Below are 17,257 nucleotides of genomic sequence, written 5' to 3' on the forward strand. Positions count from 1 at the left end.
CCACGAGCGCAGAAGAAGAAACGGGTATAAACGACAATGGTGAGCCAGCTTATTTAACTGATTTTCCATTTTTTTTTTATATTAAATATTTTATTTATGTATTTATCATGAGTATATGTATAAAATGATATATGTGGTCGTAGAATTAAAGCATATGTGCATTTTGTCTTATAATAAACCAGCAATATTAGGAGCTAGTACTGTTAGCTTATAACTAATGTTTACATGTGATCAAATTAAATATATACACTGGCGGCCAAAAATTTGGAATAATGTACAGATTTTGCTCTTATGGAAAGAAGTTGGTACTTTTATTAACCAAATGGCATTCAAATGTTCACAATGTATAGTCAGGACATTAATAACGTAAAAATTACTATTACAATTTGATTTTTTTTTTTTATAATTCAGAACTTGTACATGAAACTGGTGTTTAGCGGGTAGAATTCAATGAAGCTGTCAGCGGAGGACATGTGAGGCGTCTATTTCTCAAACTAGAGACTGTGATGTACTTATCCTCTTGTTTAGTTGTACATCTGGTCTTCCACATCTCATTCTGTCCTTGTTAGAGCCAGTTGTTCTTTGTCTTTGAAGACTGTAATGAACACCTTTGTATGAAATCTGCAGTTTTCAAGCATTGTATAGCCTTCATTCCTCAAAACAATGATTGACTGACGAGTTTCTAGAGAAAGCAGTTTCTTTTTTTTTTTTTTTTGCCATTTCTGACCTAATATTGACCTTAAGACATGGCATAATTACAAACTTTTGGCCACCAGTGTGTGTGTGTATATATATATATACTGTATAATACCACCAAGATGTATACATGCTCTTATACAACAATGTTTTTTTTGTATTATGGCAAAGAGAGTGCTCCTAAAAATAGACTTCATATTCTTTATGCAAAACATTTTTTTTTTATTTGTCTACATTTGCATTTATTTTTATTAAATATAACCCAGACAAGATCTTGACGGTTTATGTGAGATTCACTTAAGTAACAGGTGGCTAAACTAATAGCTAGTATTAATGAATGTGCTATTGCTATATACTTACTAAAGCTGATATTTAATACAACCTTCTTCTGAATGATATATAATTTAGTAAATCACACCAGTTCAGTTTTTGAAGTTTTATAATAGTTTCATAGTAGGACATTCAAAACACTTAGGTCTTCAATATCACCAAGTTTGGTATCCACCTCATTATATATCATAGTGTAGCAGCAATCATCACATAATTTAAAAAATAAAATATAACTTAAGTTGGTGAGGGGTGACATGGACACAAATACAGGAGGTGCTATGAACATGGAAAAACAAACCCGGTTAAATTACCACTGCAAAAACTCTCTCCTAACGTTCACTTTGGTCTACATCAAGTCTTTGTAATGACTGGTGTATACAGAGGTTTGGAAACAACATCACAGATAACAAAAACATGCAGAACTACAGAACTGAAAGAGTGAACCAGACCAGTTAAAGAAGAGTTGAAATAATGCACCCTTCCAAAAGGTGATCTGTATCTGTACCCTATGAAATGAGTATGAAATGTTATCTATGTTCAACAAGGTGCCCAACTCACACAAAATCTGACATATGCCCCATTCTCGCAGCGTTCACATTTGCGATTCAGTTTAAAGATTGGACATTATTGGGACATGTGTGGAAAAGCTTTCGTTTCTTTGGCTCACAAAATATTAATAAGATAAATACAGAACATGTGTTAGAAATTGAATTAAACGTGAACTTGTCTTCTCTTTGTAATGACCTGGTGAAAATAGTCAACCAACAGAACTTTATTTAGAACAAAATACATGACAGTCCTAGTTTGAGATAGTGTGAATGCATGTTTTAAACCGTGTGTAGTGAATTATATTTTAGTAATCTCAGTCTAGAGCTGGGGTAGTCAATCGTGCTCCTGAAAAGCTACTTTCCTGTAGAGTTCATCTCCAACCCTGCACCAACACACCAACCTGTCATTTTCAAGTAAACCTGAAGGGTTACAGAATTGGTTACACCTGGTCTAGAGTAATGCAAAACAAAAAGTAGACATTTGCGTCAGTTTAATTACAAATAGAATAGAAAAGGGTGCTTGAATTGCTGCAATTTACCTATTAAATATATTTTTCTTTCCAGTGCACACTGGCATCATTTCCAAATCCTCCTCTTTTTTTTGTAAACCACTACAAGCATTTCAACAGCAACTTTAAAACAAAACACAAATGAAAGCTAATAACATACTGTGTAAAGACAAAAACAATCATGATTGCATTACTTTATGTTAAACAAACCCATATTATTAGGGACAAAAACCAAAAGGAAACCATGGGTTTGTCGTTCGGCTGGGACTAAAGGTGTGTGTTTGTGGTTTCAGTGTTAGGTAACACGAAAGGGCCATGTTGTAGTGTCAAGTGAACTTTGATGTGGGCCTTCATCACTAGTCATCATCTTCCTCTTCCTCCTCTCCATCAGAAAGAGTGGGACAAGCAGCAAGCTGCCGATAACCGTCCAGCCACTTTTCAACCATCTGAGTGACAAGTGAGTGGTTACGCCTCCTAGAGCTCTTCTGCATGGCCACCAAAACCCCGCCTTCTGTCACACAGCAGTCCATCCACTGCCTCAACATCTGCTCCTGCTGCTCCTCTGTCCCCATCTGACAGACACAGACAATAGCCAAATCAGAGCACTTCAAGAGGAGTCACCCAATCACAAACAGAGTGACTACAGAAACAAACGATGTGATACAGTTTGGAACTACTAGTTCTTAGAACATTATGCATAAGGGAAAGTGTCTTTTCACACCAAGTACAATCTGAATGACACAGTGGTGTAAAATATTCACAAGCCAAAACTATTCACATAGTGTCTGTTGGACTTTTTTCATCCATTATATGGAAAATAAATACAATTTATAAATACTTGGTCACCTGAATTAATAGTTTGGAATAAAAAAAAAATTCAAAACACAAACACACAAAAATAAATAACAAATAAAACAAAAAGCCAAGTCAAACCAAAGCTAAAATCAAATCAACCCCAAAACCCAACATATTCAAACAAACTAAATAAACAAAAACAAACGCCCAATCAATTCAAACGAAACCCAAAGCTAAAATCAATTTAAAACAGCACCAAAATCCAACCTATTCAAACAAAACATTAAACAAAAGCCAAACCAAAGCTAAAATCGAATCAAACCAACACCAAAACCCAACCTATTCAAACAAAATACAAAAACAAAAACCCAAATCAAACCCAAAGCTAAAATTAAACAACACAAAACCCAACTTATAAAAAAAAGCTAAACAAAAATGGCAAATCAAACCAAAGCTAAAATCAAAACCAACACCAAAACCCAACCTATTTAAACAGAAAACACCCCCCACACACACACACACACCACCCAACACAAAAAAAATAAAAGTTAACCATGCTTCTAATTAAAATAAATGAAAATGGACTATCGCAGTAAAATACTTTGATAGTGTTCATAGAGATGCACCTTTTGTTTTGTTCTTAAAAATCTTATTTTCACGCTAGCAGAGTTGCTCTCACCTCTTGTGCAGACAGAAAGTGAATATGTAGCAGCTTCCGTTCACTGTCAACCAATGGCAGGAAAGTGACCGTGACATCATCGTCTGTGTTCAGGTTGGCACCTGCGCCTCGATTATCATAGCCATCATTCTCCATGGCAACCAAGGCTGAAAAGTGTCCACGTGTGTATCCCAGGGCAATAGGGCTTTTCCAGCAGAAACTCTGCTCCCATAATAGAGGCAGGTACACCCCTGTAATGCAGGCAAGGATAAGACAAAGGCTAAAGCAAACAGTAAGTGCTGAAACTATGTGAATCTCTCAACAGGAATTAACATTGGTTTTAAAGTAGGGGGAGGTTCAGCTGAAATAGAGTATATGGACTATTTCTGACTTGACCAAACAGACCAACTGATATTGGTCTTCAGCCACACTGCTCTTTAGATTTCAGAATTAGTCACTGAAAAACCCATAATGGTCAAAAACTATTTAAAACACAATACAATTGGCAATGCCATGACAAACTCTACACTACAGCATTGAGAGGCAGCTCACCCTGAAAACGTGTGTATCCCAGCGTCTCTCCTCTGAAGCTCTTGTAATATTTCACACCGTACACTATGATGGGCCTGCGAAGAATATGTGCCAAAACAAACACATGCGTCTGCTCTAAACTGGCACCTGGCTATAGACAGAACAGACAATACAAAGAGAGAGAGAGGGAGAGATTAACAACATAAATACAGGAAATCATTTGGCAGAAATTACTGGTTGGATTTCCATTTGTATTTCAGGAACCAATTCATAGATTTAAACTATTATACAGTACTTATTAGAGCACAACTGTCACCAATATGGCTCTAATGGGCAGATTAAAGTTATAATGATTGATTGATTCATTTTCATTTTAGAATTTTCCATGTTTTCCATTATCATGGGAACCATGTTAACATCACTTTACATTAAATATTGAAAATGCCTTTTTCCTTGCAAAATACTCTATGCTTTTATGCTTAATGCCATGTTTAACAAAGTAATGTGATTTCTTTCACTATGAAACATTGTGAATTTATTTTTGCTAAATTTAGTTAAGGAAAATGCATGCAAAGACTAATGGGAAAAAAAACTCTATAAAGTGCTCATTGCTCAAACATCTGTCCAGACTTCAGTCCTCTCTGGGTGGGATGTGTCGGTGTGTGTTATTTGTGCAGGTATCCCAGTAGGAGGTGAAATATTGATTTGCTACATGGAAATGTTGTTTCCTTGAATGTATCGGCAGCTGTATTTGTGGTTGTATACCTGACTAGATAATGACAGTATAAACGCCCAGTCCTCCTGCCACTGTTCCTCCCGAAGAGAGAAATGCAAACCAAAACTCTGGGAATACCATGATTCCCACTCTTTCCAACGTGCATAGAACCTGGAATACACACACACACACACACACACACACATGTTGTGTTTCCATGTTTTATGGGGACTTTCCATAGACATAATGGTTTTTATACTGTACAAACTTTATATTCTATCCCCTAAACCTAACCCTACCCCTAAACCTAACCCTCACAGAAAACTTTCTGCATTTTTACATTTTCAAAAAACATAATTTAGTATGATTTATAAGCTGTTTTCCTCATGGGGACCGACAAAATGTCCCCACAAGGTCAAAAATTTCGGGTTTTACTATCCTTATGGGGACATTTGGTCCCCACAAAGTGATAAATACACGCCACACACACACACACACACACACACACACACACACACACACACAATATCAGTAATAAAATCCAGATATGATGTTGCTCCCAATTGAATCAAGTTATTTGCCAAGAATTCTGGTATTTCATTGTAAGTCTTTCACCTATTTATTTATGCGTCTAGAAAACTGTTGTATAGATACCTGACTCCTAGTTTCAAGTCTTACCAGTGAGAGCAGTCGTGCAAGCTATCGTTGAGGCTTTTTCTCAGGACAGAGTCTTTGTCATAGATTCCCCATGTGGCCTGTAACACAGAGTCTAGAAGGCAATCTCCTGCCGTTCGGTTCCAAAGAGCATACAGCCGGCTGTCCAGACATGTGCACAGCTCCAGAGACCAATTAATGATGGGAGACTCCTCTTCCAACTCTGAACAGAATCATGAAACCTGTTTCTCAAAGCAGTTCACTGCATAAAGTAACACAGTATCTCCATACTGAATTTAGACCAGTTTAGGCATCTTCTAGATCAGTGGTTCTCAACTGGTGGGTCGCCAACCCATTGCAAAAATGGGGCAGTGCATCCAATCAAACTTGTATTTTGCAACATTCAGCTGTCATTAGACAAATTATAATGCCAACTAGGACAGGTTGCGTGATACGCCCTCATCCTCAAAAAAACATAAAATCACAAAATACATCACAACCCAATATACATTAAATACGGATGTGCATAAACACAGCTGAACTCTGCCTCAACCACAGTTTGGTTGGTGAGTGAATCATAAAACCACTGAAACAATTCTGGCACCGTGTTGGATTGCCACTTGATTTATACTGTAAAATCTGGGTCCTGAAGTAAAACCAGTTGAGACCAACTGTTCTAGATATTCTCTAGTGCATGAGAGGTAACCAAGGCAACTCAATGTTTTAGTGCTATTTTCAGAAAAGGACATCCTTTTCTGGTTCTCAGTAAAAAAAAAAGAAATGTGCCAAATAGTCACCTTTTTGTACATCTCGATCCAAGATCTCATCAAACAATTTTTCTTGAACATTTGGGGGAAGGTCTTCAATATCTTAAAAGAATAAAGACATTTAAAAAAAAAAAATTTGGAGTTACATTTGTGCATTAAAGGAATATTCTGGGTTCAATACAATTAAGCTCAATCGACAGTATTTGTGGCATAATGTTGATAACAACAGAAACATTATTTCGACTCAACCCTCCTTTTCTTAAAAAAAAAAAAAAAAAGCAAAAATCCAGGTTCCAGTGATGTACTTACAGTACAATGGAAGGAAATGCAGCCAATTTTTGTAAGGTTTAAAAGGCAGAAACACGAATTTAACAAAAGCCATATTAATTCTGTTAAAACCGGTGTATTATTTGAGCTGTCAAGTTGTTTAAATTATATATATATATATCACACACACACACACACACATATATATATATATATATATATATATATATATATGTTCAGCGAGTGCGCAAAGTCTTATCAGATTTATGTCCAGCACAATGCTCAAGTGGGCATATGTTGGAGTGTTTACACTATTGTAGGTGTATGCACAAAAACTGTGGGTGTATTGTATGTTAATGAAGTGGCTCCAAGGGGGGGCCTGGGCAGCTCAGCGAGTATTGACACTGACTTTCACCCCTGGAGTCCCGAGTTTGAATCCAGGGTGTGCTGAGTGATTCCAGCCAGGTCTCCTAAGCAACCAAATTGGCTCGGTTGCTAGCAAGGGTACAGTCACATGGGGTAACCTCCTCGTGGTCACGATTAAGGGTTTTTGCTCTCAATGGGGCACGTGGTAAGTTGTGCATGGATCGCGGAGAGTAGCATGTGCCTCCACATCCTGCGAGTCTCCGTGGTGTCATGCACAACGAGCCACATGATAAGATGCGTGGACTGTCTCAGAGGCGGAGGCAACTGAGGCTTGTCCTCCACCACCCGAATTGAGGTGAGTAACCGCACCACCAGGAGGACCTACTAAGTAGTGGGAATTGGGCATTCCAAATTGGGAGAAAAGGGGATAAAAAAAAAATAAGAAAATAAAAAAGGAGGGATGAGTCAAAATACTTTTTGGTGGTTATTATGCCACAAATGCTGTCGATTGAGCTCAACTTGTATAGTAAACAAATACAGTTTTCTAATTTTTTTTTATTGAAGCAAAAAAGTTATCCAACACTTATATCACCCATGTGAAAAACTAACTGCCCCCTTAAAGATAATAGCTGGTGGTGCCACCTTTAACAGCAACCAAACACTTCTGATAACTGGAGATCCGTCTTTCACAATGCTGTGGTGGAATTTTGGCCCACTCTTCTTTTCAGAACTGCTTTAGTTCAGCCACATTGGAGGGTTTTCCAGCATGAACTGCCAGTTTAATGTCCTGCCACAGCATCTCAATCGGGTTCAAGTTAGGACTTTGTTTAGGCCACTCCAAAACTTACATTTACAGAGGTGAACTTACTCCTATGCTTTGGATCATTGCCTTGCAGCATAATCCAGTTTTTCATCATTTATCTTGGTTGCGCTTGAGCTTCAACTCACAGACTGATGACCAGACGTTCTCCTTTAGGATTTTCTGGTAGAGAGCAGAATTCAAGTTTCCCTTAATTAATGTAAGTCGCCCTGAAGCAGCAAAGCATCCCGAGACCATCACACGACCACCACCATGCTTGACCGTAGGTATGATGTTCTTTTTGTGGTATTCGGTGTTTGATTTCCACTTTCGACTAATCAGTCCACAGAACATTCTCCCAAAAGGTTTGAGGATCATCAAGCTGTGTTTTGGCAAAATTCAGACAAGCCATAATATTCTTCTGGGTTAGCAGTGGTTTTCACCTCACCACTCTTCCATGGAGTCTAAACAGTGACCTATATTGATGCGAGAGAGGCCAGCAGTTCCTTAGATATTGTCCTTGGCTTTTTTGTGACTTCCTGGACGAGTCGTCGCTGTGCTCTGAGGAATTTTGGAAGGTCGGCCACTTCTGGGAAGGTTCACTACTGTGCCAAGTTTTCTCCATTTGGAGATAATGGACCTCACTGTTGTTCTATGGAGTCCCAGAGTCTTTGAAGTAGCTTTGTAACCCTTCCCAGACTGATGCATTTCAATCACCTTTTTGTTTTCAATCATTTCTTTCGACCTTGGTATAGTGTGCTACTGGATGAGACCATTTAGCCATCTTCATGCTGATGAAAAAGTTCTAATTAGGTGTTGATTTGCAGTAATCAGGCCTGGGTATGTAGTCCAGCTGAACCCCATTATGAATGCAGTCTCATAGATTTGGGGATTTAGTTACTAAGTGGCTAATACTTTTTCACACAGCCCAGTTGGTGTTGGATTACCTTTTTTGCTTCAATAAATAACAATAGTTTAAAAACTGTATTTTGAGTTTACTTAGATTGCCTTTGTTTTATGTTAGATTTTGTTTGAATTTGAAACATTTTAGTATGAGATATACATAAAAACAGACAAAATCAGTTTTTCTGAAAAATACTTTTTCACAGAATTGCACATATAGACATGTACTATAAACACTTACAAAAAAAACATGTGTATTAAGATATGACAATTCAATATTCAGCTATTTTTAATGTAAACAATGTGTACTACACCATTAACCAGACGTTAGCCAATCATAAAACAAGTCATTTACATACAGACGTCTTAAAAGTAGAGTAGCAAAAAACAGACTGTTAAATTCTAAGGGTCAGAGAGAGGGTGGAAATGGTCACTAAAAGCTAACGTGCAAGAAACCTGGACGAACTTTATATGTAGACTTCAGAGAAGAACAATAAAATATTACAAAAGTGTAGAACATGTCCCCCTTTAAACTATTGGGAATGTCAGTATTCTACATGGGTCTCTTACTCATGTGGTCTGTGAGATGACTGTCATGGGACAGAAGGGGAATTCTCTTTTAATAAAGAGTGCATGCTCACCTGCTGGTAATGTGAAGGTGACGAGGTCAGTGAAGAAGTTACAGGGGAATTCTCCTTTACGTCTGCGAAGTGCTGCCGCCACCTCTCTGCGGATCTGTTCTGTTAACTCAGGACACACCAGAGCTGGTATACACTTAGCTGTCTGCTGAGATACCTACGTGAAGACGACACACACACACACGTTGTGTTTCCATGTTTTATGGGGACTTTCCATAGACATAATGGTTTTTATACTGTACAAACTTTATATTCTATCCCCTAAACCTAACCCTACCCCTAAACCTAATCATCACAGAAAACATTCTGCATTTTTACAATTTCAAAAAACATAATTTAGTATGATTTATAAGCTGTTTTCCTCATGGGGACCGACAAAATGTCCCCACAAGGTCAAAAATTTCGGGTTTTACTATCCTTATGGGGACATTTGGTCCCCACAAAGTCATAAACACACACACACACACACACACACACACACACACACACACACACACACACACACACACACAAAATGTTCTATGAATTAAGCAAAAAGGCACTTGAAGCCATGCCATTTCATGAATACACACTTGACTAAAGGGACACAATACATTTTTTGTAAAGGAATATTCCGGTTTCAATAAAAGTTATGCTCAATCAACAGCATTTCTGGCATAAGGTTGATTTCCACAATTTTAAAATTAATTATGACTCATCCCGTAAAAGTTACAGTAAGGGCCTTACAGTGGAAGTAAATGGGGCCACAAAATGTTTTTTAAGGAGGGAAGAATCAAAATAATTTTTGGTGGAAAAAGTTATGCTACAAATGCTAATAATGGAGCTCAATTTATACTGAACCCAGAATATTCCAATAAGGACACATATTTACATTTAAAATAATTATATTACTAAGTGAATGCAGTAAGTGGCTGGCATCTATGGGTGCTGTGAAGCGATACACATGGTATCAAGGTGAACGTGTGTTTTGCATCATAACCGTTTCTAATATATTGTTTACGTTAGCATGGATGGAATTACGTATTGACCAATTAGCTAATTATTGTCCAATCCAGAACCAGGATTATACATTTTATGTCTCAAGAAATAGACATTTCCGGCTAATATCTGATTGGATGAGCCAAAATATCGAAACTAAATGTCTAATCGCTCCATTAACAGAATGATTTTTGATTGTTAGTTTTGCTTGACAATCTTGGAAAATTAAGATTAATAAACATAATTAAATATATTCAACATTGGTGTCTTTTATAAAATAGTGCAACAGCAATATTATAGAAGCAATAAACCACTTGAGGATGTGTGAAAGTGATTTTACCACCATTAATGGTTTTCTAACAATGTCCCCCTTACCATGTTAATATAATTGTACCCCACAACCTCTCGTGGCTTATTGTAATATTACAAGTGCGTTTTTACCCAGGGTCCCACATGCCACTTTAAGATGAATTCTCTTCTGACCATCCTTGACCCCTCATACATGTTAAACTCTGACCTCTGCGAGCAGCACGGTGAGCATGTCCTGTCTTTGGAACCGAATGGCCAGATGCACCAGTGTGAAACCACTGTCAAACGCAGATTGGCGGTTCAGGATCCGCACCTCTTCTGCAGTCAACTGACGTGCGATGTCACCGCCTGATGACTTATATACCTCCACAGCGGCCAGATCCCCCTCGACAACACCTGGAGAAAGGTGGCAGAACATTTAGAGGGGACCAATACATCCAAATATACTCAAGCACACATAGACAACAAACACCCTAGTTTTTTTGCTTTATCCATTCCGGATTCAATCTGCATCATGACTCATACAGATGAGCCATATGAATTTCCCAAAATACAAAGAAGCTGCTTGGGAGATAAATGACTTCATAAACTGATGCAAAAATTCAGATAGCTTACAAGAGTATTCCCTGCGGAGGCTGATCCTATGAGAGCAAATCTGTCAGTTTGCATGTGGAAATCAAATCAAGCACATGCAAACAGTGTCCCACTAGTTTAGTGATGAGAATAAAGAGTTACACCAGCTGATGCCAAAAGACGCAGTTCTGATTTTTTCTCTCTAATTGTCATAATACATTATATCAAAGTTAAACATGCCACCACAAATGTTGCATGGACACCTAAACCATACTTAAAATGTATGAATGTCATTGCATTGGCTAACATTAATATCAAACCAAGTGGTGATTTTACAAAAAAATAATTAATAACTTTAGTACAAGCAAAACATTTCACAAAAAGAAGTTTGTTTGGTTTAAAAATGATGAGCAACAGATATACGGTTCAAAATTAAAACAACAGTTTTTGGACACTTTTTGGTTGTCAGATATTAGTTGAACATGTCCATAGTTGATAGTTGAAATGCTATTTTTATTGCAATTACTGTCCTCAACAGTCTGTTGCCAAATGATGAGATCACTTATTAACTCAACAGAGCAGATTTGTATCAAATCAGAGATACAATTTATAAAATTCTTGCAAAAGAGTGTTTAAAGACTTTTTAATTACTTTTCAAAGATTTTTATAGGCATAAATGCAATGCAATAATTTGCCCTACTTTAACTACACTGCATGTATGCTTAACTAAATATTAAAAAACAAAAATGTGCAAACACATTTCATTCATTTGTTTTTTATTTTTCAAAAGAATTCAAAAGAAATGGCTCATAAGAGTCGTTCGTTCAGGAATTGGACTTCAACTGGTCGTGGTGTAGATTCAAAAGAACCAGTTTCCAAAAATGAATTGGTTCAGAAATCGGACTACAGGAGTCGCACAGTGTGTTTCATTCTAGATTAAAAAGAACCGGCTTAATAAGAGTACTTTGTTCAGGAATATTAATATTTTACGCTGTAGATTTTGGCATGGTGTTCAGTTTGCATCGGCAGAAACTTGCACAATCAGAAACCGTTAACGGAACCAAAAACAATGAATATCTTACGGTTTTAGTATTGTTTAAAAAATGGAATCAGTTCAGAAGAACCGGTTCACGGTTTCCAACCCTAACAGTTAATGATACCCGAATTTAATCTGCTAGGACACCAGAGTAAACTTGAGGGTACTGAGTTCATACAGCCACTAAAAATCATTGCAAAAATGACTCCGAAATGAGAAAAGCTCTAACATAATTTGATTGCAGGTGCCACTTGGTTTGATATTTTGTCATTTTTAATTGTGACTCACCAGCACAGGCATTCAGGAAGAGCCAGTCACTTCTCCGTATCCTGTTCCGGATCTGTTTAAGTTTTTTAAAGTCCGCCTCCTGCTCATTATCACTGCCCACCGTGCCCGACGCCAGTTCGATCTTCACCTCTGCTTGTCCCTTAGACGTGGGGGGAGAAAGTTTCCTCTGCCTGCCCCTGATACCCCCGCTTATCCCCCCTCCCCCCGCTGTCCTTACGTTATCTCGTATCTGCTCATTAACTATGGATGGGGACATTGCGCTCTCCCCCTCCGAGTCTTGCTGTGGCATCTCAGGTGAACTGCTCAGTTTAGGGTGGTCGCAAACCACACATCTGAGACTCTTTGGCCAGTTCTCATAGGTACACACCGAGCACAACCATCGCTGTGCGTGCATGTTCTGCCGATTTCGGTCGTTATACTCCTCGCAGGGATCAGAGGTGACCAGAGAGGGTCTGGATCCCGAGTCCGACGTTTGGGGAGCCTCTAAAGGACTGTGGGGTCCCAGATGGGACCCCTGCTGTCTTTGACTGAGGCACTGTGTGCAACGGACAGCGCACGACCAGTTAAGGTAGGTGCACATGTGGCAGGACCATTTGCTGCTGGTCTCGGGCAGCTCGTCTGCGATCTGTACCTGAGGCCGGGTGCTTGAGTCAGGGCAGATAAGCAGGGTGGAGCCGCCCTGGGTGGTGCAGAGCTGGAGGTCCAGGCCGGATCTGCACTTGAAGGGTTCCTCTGTGATGATGGGAGCGTTATGTCTTTGGGCCCGACACATGGTGCATTTGATGGAGGATGGCCAGTTCTCATAGGTGCAGTACTCACAGCTCCACTTCAAACCAAAATCTGTCATCCTCGCTCGTGCCAGTCACCACAGCTGATCTCCCCCTCCCTCCCTCCCTCCCTCCCGTCTGTGCTCCGTTCTTCAGCTTTCACTCGCTCTCAATCACAGAGCCTCCAGTTTCTCCTGCAATTATGACAGAGATACAGAGATTTGTTCTTGTTTGGGTAACAAAGTATAAGCTTAATTTAAAAAGCAGCAACAAGTATCATGGTAATATGGTAATAAGGTATCATGGATACCTTAGAGGACAATGTAAAATCTCATGGTACATAATAATGGTAATCATTCAGTGCCATGGTACTACAGTACTTTTCTGTAAGTGTGGTTATGACTACAATGTTATTCTCCTTTGGAAAGAATATTTAGTGAGGTACAAAGTCTGTATTATCAGCATAATTTGAGTAAAAAGCCATTTTTTTTTAGATGTACATGATTTTTGTAATTTTATTTATTTATTTGGGATGTACCCCTTATTGCTTTAAAGGGATAGTCCAGGCTCAATACAGGTTAAGATCAATGGACAGCAAGTAGATGAACACAAAACATAATTATGACTTATCCCTCATTTCTTTAAAAAGAAGCAAAAATCTGGGTTACAGTGAGACACTTACAATGGAAGTGAATGGAGGCCAATTTGTGAACGTTACAATACTCACTTTTTTAAAAGTATAGCCACAAGATGAAAACAATATGCGTGTAAAGATGATTTTAGTGTGAAAAAAATTCACTTATCACTTTCTGTTAAGTTATAGCCAATTTTACAACTTCGTTGCCATGATGATGTAATGTCAACTTTACAACTGTAAAGTTGTAATTGTAAATTACAATTGAAATAAATTTACAGCTCAAATAATACACGAGTTTTAACAGAATAATTAATGTAATTGCTTTTATAAAATTAGAAGCTTTACATTTCTGGGTTTAAACCATAGACTGTAAAAAAAGATGGACCCTTCGCTCTTTTCCATTGGTGAGAACTGAAGCCGCCAGTGTCCCGATATGGCGCTGACATCTTGGGACTTGAGTCTGCGCAGTTGCAATTTCGGGACCAGACCTGCGCAGTAGTGAGCAGGAAGAAAAGCCGCAAAATCAAGGCCCCGCCCTCACTCTCAAGGAATCAATCGCAAGCACACGCCCCTGCACTTTTGACGGTGTAAAATAATTAATTATAGAAATGTATATTAAATTTAAAGCTCCAATCTCCTCAGTCCTCCGAAGATCCCAAAAAAAAGTCAGTTGGTGCTTCAGTGACTACTACGCTCAGAGAACCTGTCAATCATGATGTCACAGCACCATTTTTATAGCGAACACTTGAAATTACATCAACGTGATAGAAACGACAGTAAATGACAGAAACTATCTTTGGAAAAAAGATATGTGAAGTGTAATTTAATTGTTTAGTTGGTCTCACGTCCCGTTGAATAACATGGGGAGGCGGGGTTTATGACCTATACTAGGACCAGTCACCGGGGGGCAATCGAGACATTTTGGCTTCACTTTTGAGGGCTTGTGCGGCACACTTGGTTTAAACCCTCCAAAAATTGGCCCCAATTCACTTCCATTGTAAGTGCCGCACTGTAACTCGATTTTTGCTTCTTGTGGTAATCAACATTATGCCACAAATGCTGTCGATTGAGCTTACCTTGTATTGAACTTGTATTGAAATCCTTTACTGGGCCAATCCATAAAGGTTAAAAAACACACTTAATAAATAAAAAAAATAACCTATAAATTGTCGCAAGATGTAAACATTATACATCTTACATGATTTCATTGTGATAAAAGTGCTCAATAACCTTCAATGTAAAGTTATCACCCTATCCAATATTACAACTTTGTTGCCATGGCAACAACATGGTTCACCTTGTAAGCAATTTAATTTATATATATATATATATATATATATAGAACAGTTTTTTATCACACTAGAATCAACTTTGCAAGATGTAAACATTATAAATATTTACAATGTTTTCATCTTGCGAAGTTGCAACAATACTTTTGAAACTTAAAAATACACAATTAAAATGTGTGTCTTTTAATATTAATAGACTTTCCCCATTCACTTCCATTGTGACTTACTGTAACCAATAGTTTTGCTTTTTATATATATATATATATATATATATATATATATATATATATATATATATATATATATATATGAGGGATGGGTCGAAATCATTATTTGTGGTAATCAGCATGTTGCTTCAAATTATGTCAACTGAGCTTAACTAATACTGAACCCAGAATATTCCTTTAATGACAGCATGCATTTGGTTCATTCCTGACAACAGTCCGAACAGGTGGGCAAAGAAAGAGATGAATCCAGCACACTGAGGCATAGTGGCATAGTTTCTGATACAGTAAACCTAGTTATTTGGACACTAAACAAATTAAAATGCATTAATTTGCCCTGTTGCATTTGCCGATTTCAAGAGATGAAATGTTAACAGCGATAAATGTCATATTACAAGACCCTTACCTGTCTTTGCCCTCCACGCTTCCCGAGTGTGCCCTTCTGCAAACGGACCGCTTCTCTCCCGAAGGTCTATCCAACCGAAACCCAATCGGGTCTAAATTCCGGCTCAGCACCGACAATCTATCGCGATCTGCGGCGGAGCACCCATGCTATTTCGCGTCCCTTCCTCTGAAACCCCTCACAACACCGCGATCTTCGGGTCGGAGCGGCTATTCAGAGGGTTTTAAACACCGGTATTCACATTTCTGTTGCCGACTCGAATGGCGTCGACACAGGAGCAGAGGTAAACCAAAATAAACCGACTCCAGACATACTGGTAGGAGGGATATCACCTGGATCAGCGGGCACATATGATTGGCTCTCACTCCGTAAACACAGTGGAAACCAATGAGGGCTTCACGGCATCCCTCCTTCATGAGCAATAACAATGTGGAAACTGGAGCTCTGGTTCCGCCATCTTGGCTCTACGAATAGCTAGGAAGAGATATCAAGTGGCATGTTATAATGGAGCCAGAATGGCGTGTGTTTCGCGTTTGGCTCCGCTGCTGAGGCCGTAGCGATGATGTCATCGCTTCAACCGCAGCGTCATCTGCAGTGACATAAGGGCAGTTTTTCAATGAAAACAAAATAAAATAGTTGACTACGTTGCTCCAGGGCCGTTACATTGTACATTGTGGGGTTTTATGTGACAATAAATCAAAAGGCACATACATTTAGTGGGCATAGTTTTAGATGATTCATATTGCAGAGGCTTAATCAAAAGTGCTTAATATAAGTGTCAATCTGTTTCAGTTTATTCATTTTCAAGTGAAGATGTATACATATCTGTTTAAAAGTATTTAATTAGCATGAATGTTTTACACACAATATTGCCAAAGCACAAAAGTAAATAACAGCATAGGAATAAATACGTAGAAAAAAGCAAATAATGCAAAACAATTTGCAACATATCATAAATCTAAATAAAATCTAATCCAAAATGAAATAAAATGAACGTTCAGACTTTAAGAAAGGTATTTCCTATACTGTAGGTCATAGGTTATGACCCGTTGGACTACATGCTTGCTTCAGTTGATGGAACTGATCACTTTTCGATTACTTTCATTATTCAGCAGAATAGACTAATTTTATTTTTATTAATAACAATACAAATTGTACATATGACATTGTTTTAAAATAAACATGTCAGGGGTATAGGTAATGAACAAATAAATAAAATATATAATAAAAAAAAAAATGAAAGTGAATCAAACAAATTACATAATAGGAAAGGACTGTACATAGGAAATATTTGCAGTCAGAGTTCATATTGCTTCCATATTTTTTTTAACCTTTGGATATCGTTAACAAGTGTGAACTTATTTACATTTTTTAATTGTTCAAATACCGGCATTTTTTCAGTTAGTTTAACTTGATGTATCTATATAATAACGAGCCTTTTAAATAATTAAATGACATATAAATACATATATACATAAATATATAAATATTTTAGCGTTATTAATTGAAATTTTTTAAACAATTTTATTTTTTTCAATTAATGATTTAATTTAGAAGCAGAATATGTGATGTGACGT

The 17,257-nt window shown here is 37.8% G+C and overlaps 1 protein-coding gene across 1 annotated transcript; it reads right to left on the reverse strand.

Annotated features, from left to right (window-relative positions):
* Positions 1-938: 938 nt before the first annotated feature.
* Positions 939-13,235, reverse strand: LOC127662151 (ubiquitin thioesterase zranb1-B-like). Its single transcript, XM_052153193.1, has 9 exons — positions 12,361-13,235; positions 10,672-10,859; positions 9,180-9,333; positions 6,234-6,305; positions 5,461-5,659; positions 4,833-4,953; positions 4,089-4,218; positions 3,558-3,787; positions 939-2,655 (listed from the first exon to the last, which is right to left on the reverse strand). Exons 1-9 carry the CDS (start codon positions 13,205-13,207, stop codon positions 2,440-2,442), a joined length of 2,157 nt encoding a protein of 718 aa, XP_052009153.1. The 5' UTR covers positions 13,208-13,235; the 3' UTR covers positions 939-2,439.
* Between the last annotated feature and the right edge of the window lie 4,022 nt (positions 13,236-17,257).

Source organism: Xyrauchen texanus, chromosome 22 (assembly GCF_025860055.1).
Source record: "Xyrauchen texanus isolate HMW12.3.18 chromosome 22, RBS_HiC_50CHRs, whole genome shotgun sequence".
In the NCBI taxonomy this organism is placed as follows: domain Eukaryota; kingdom Metazoa; phylum Chordata; class Actinopteri; order Cypriniformes; family Catostomidae; genus Xyrauchen; species Xyrauchen texanus.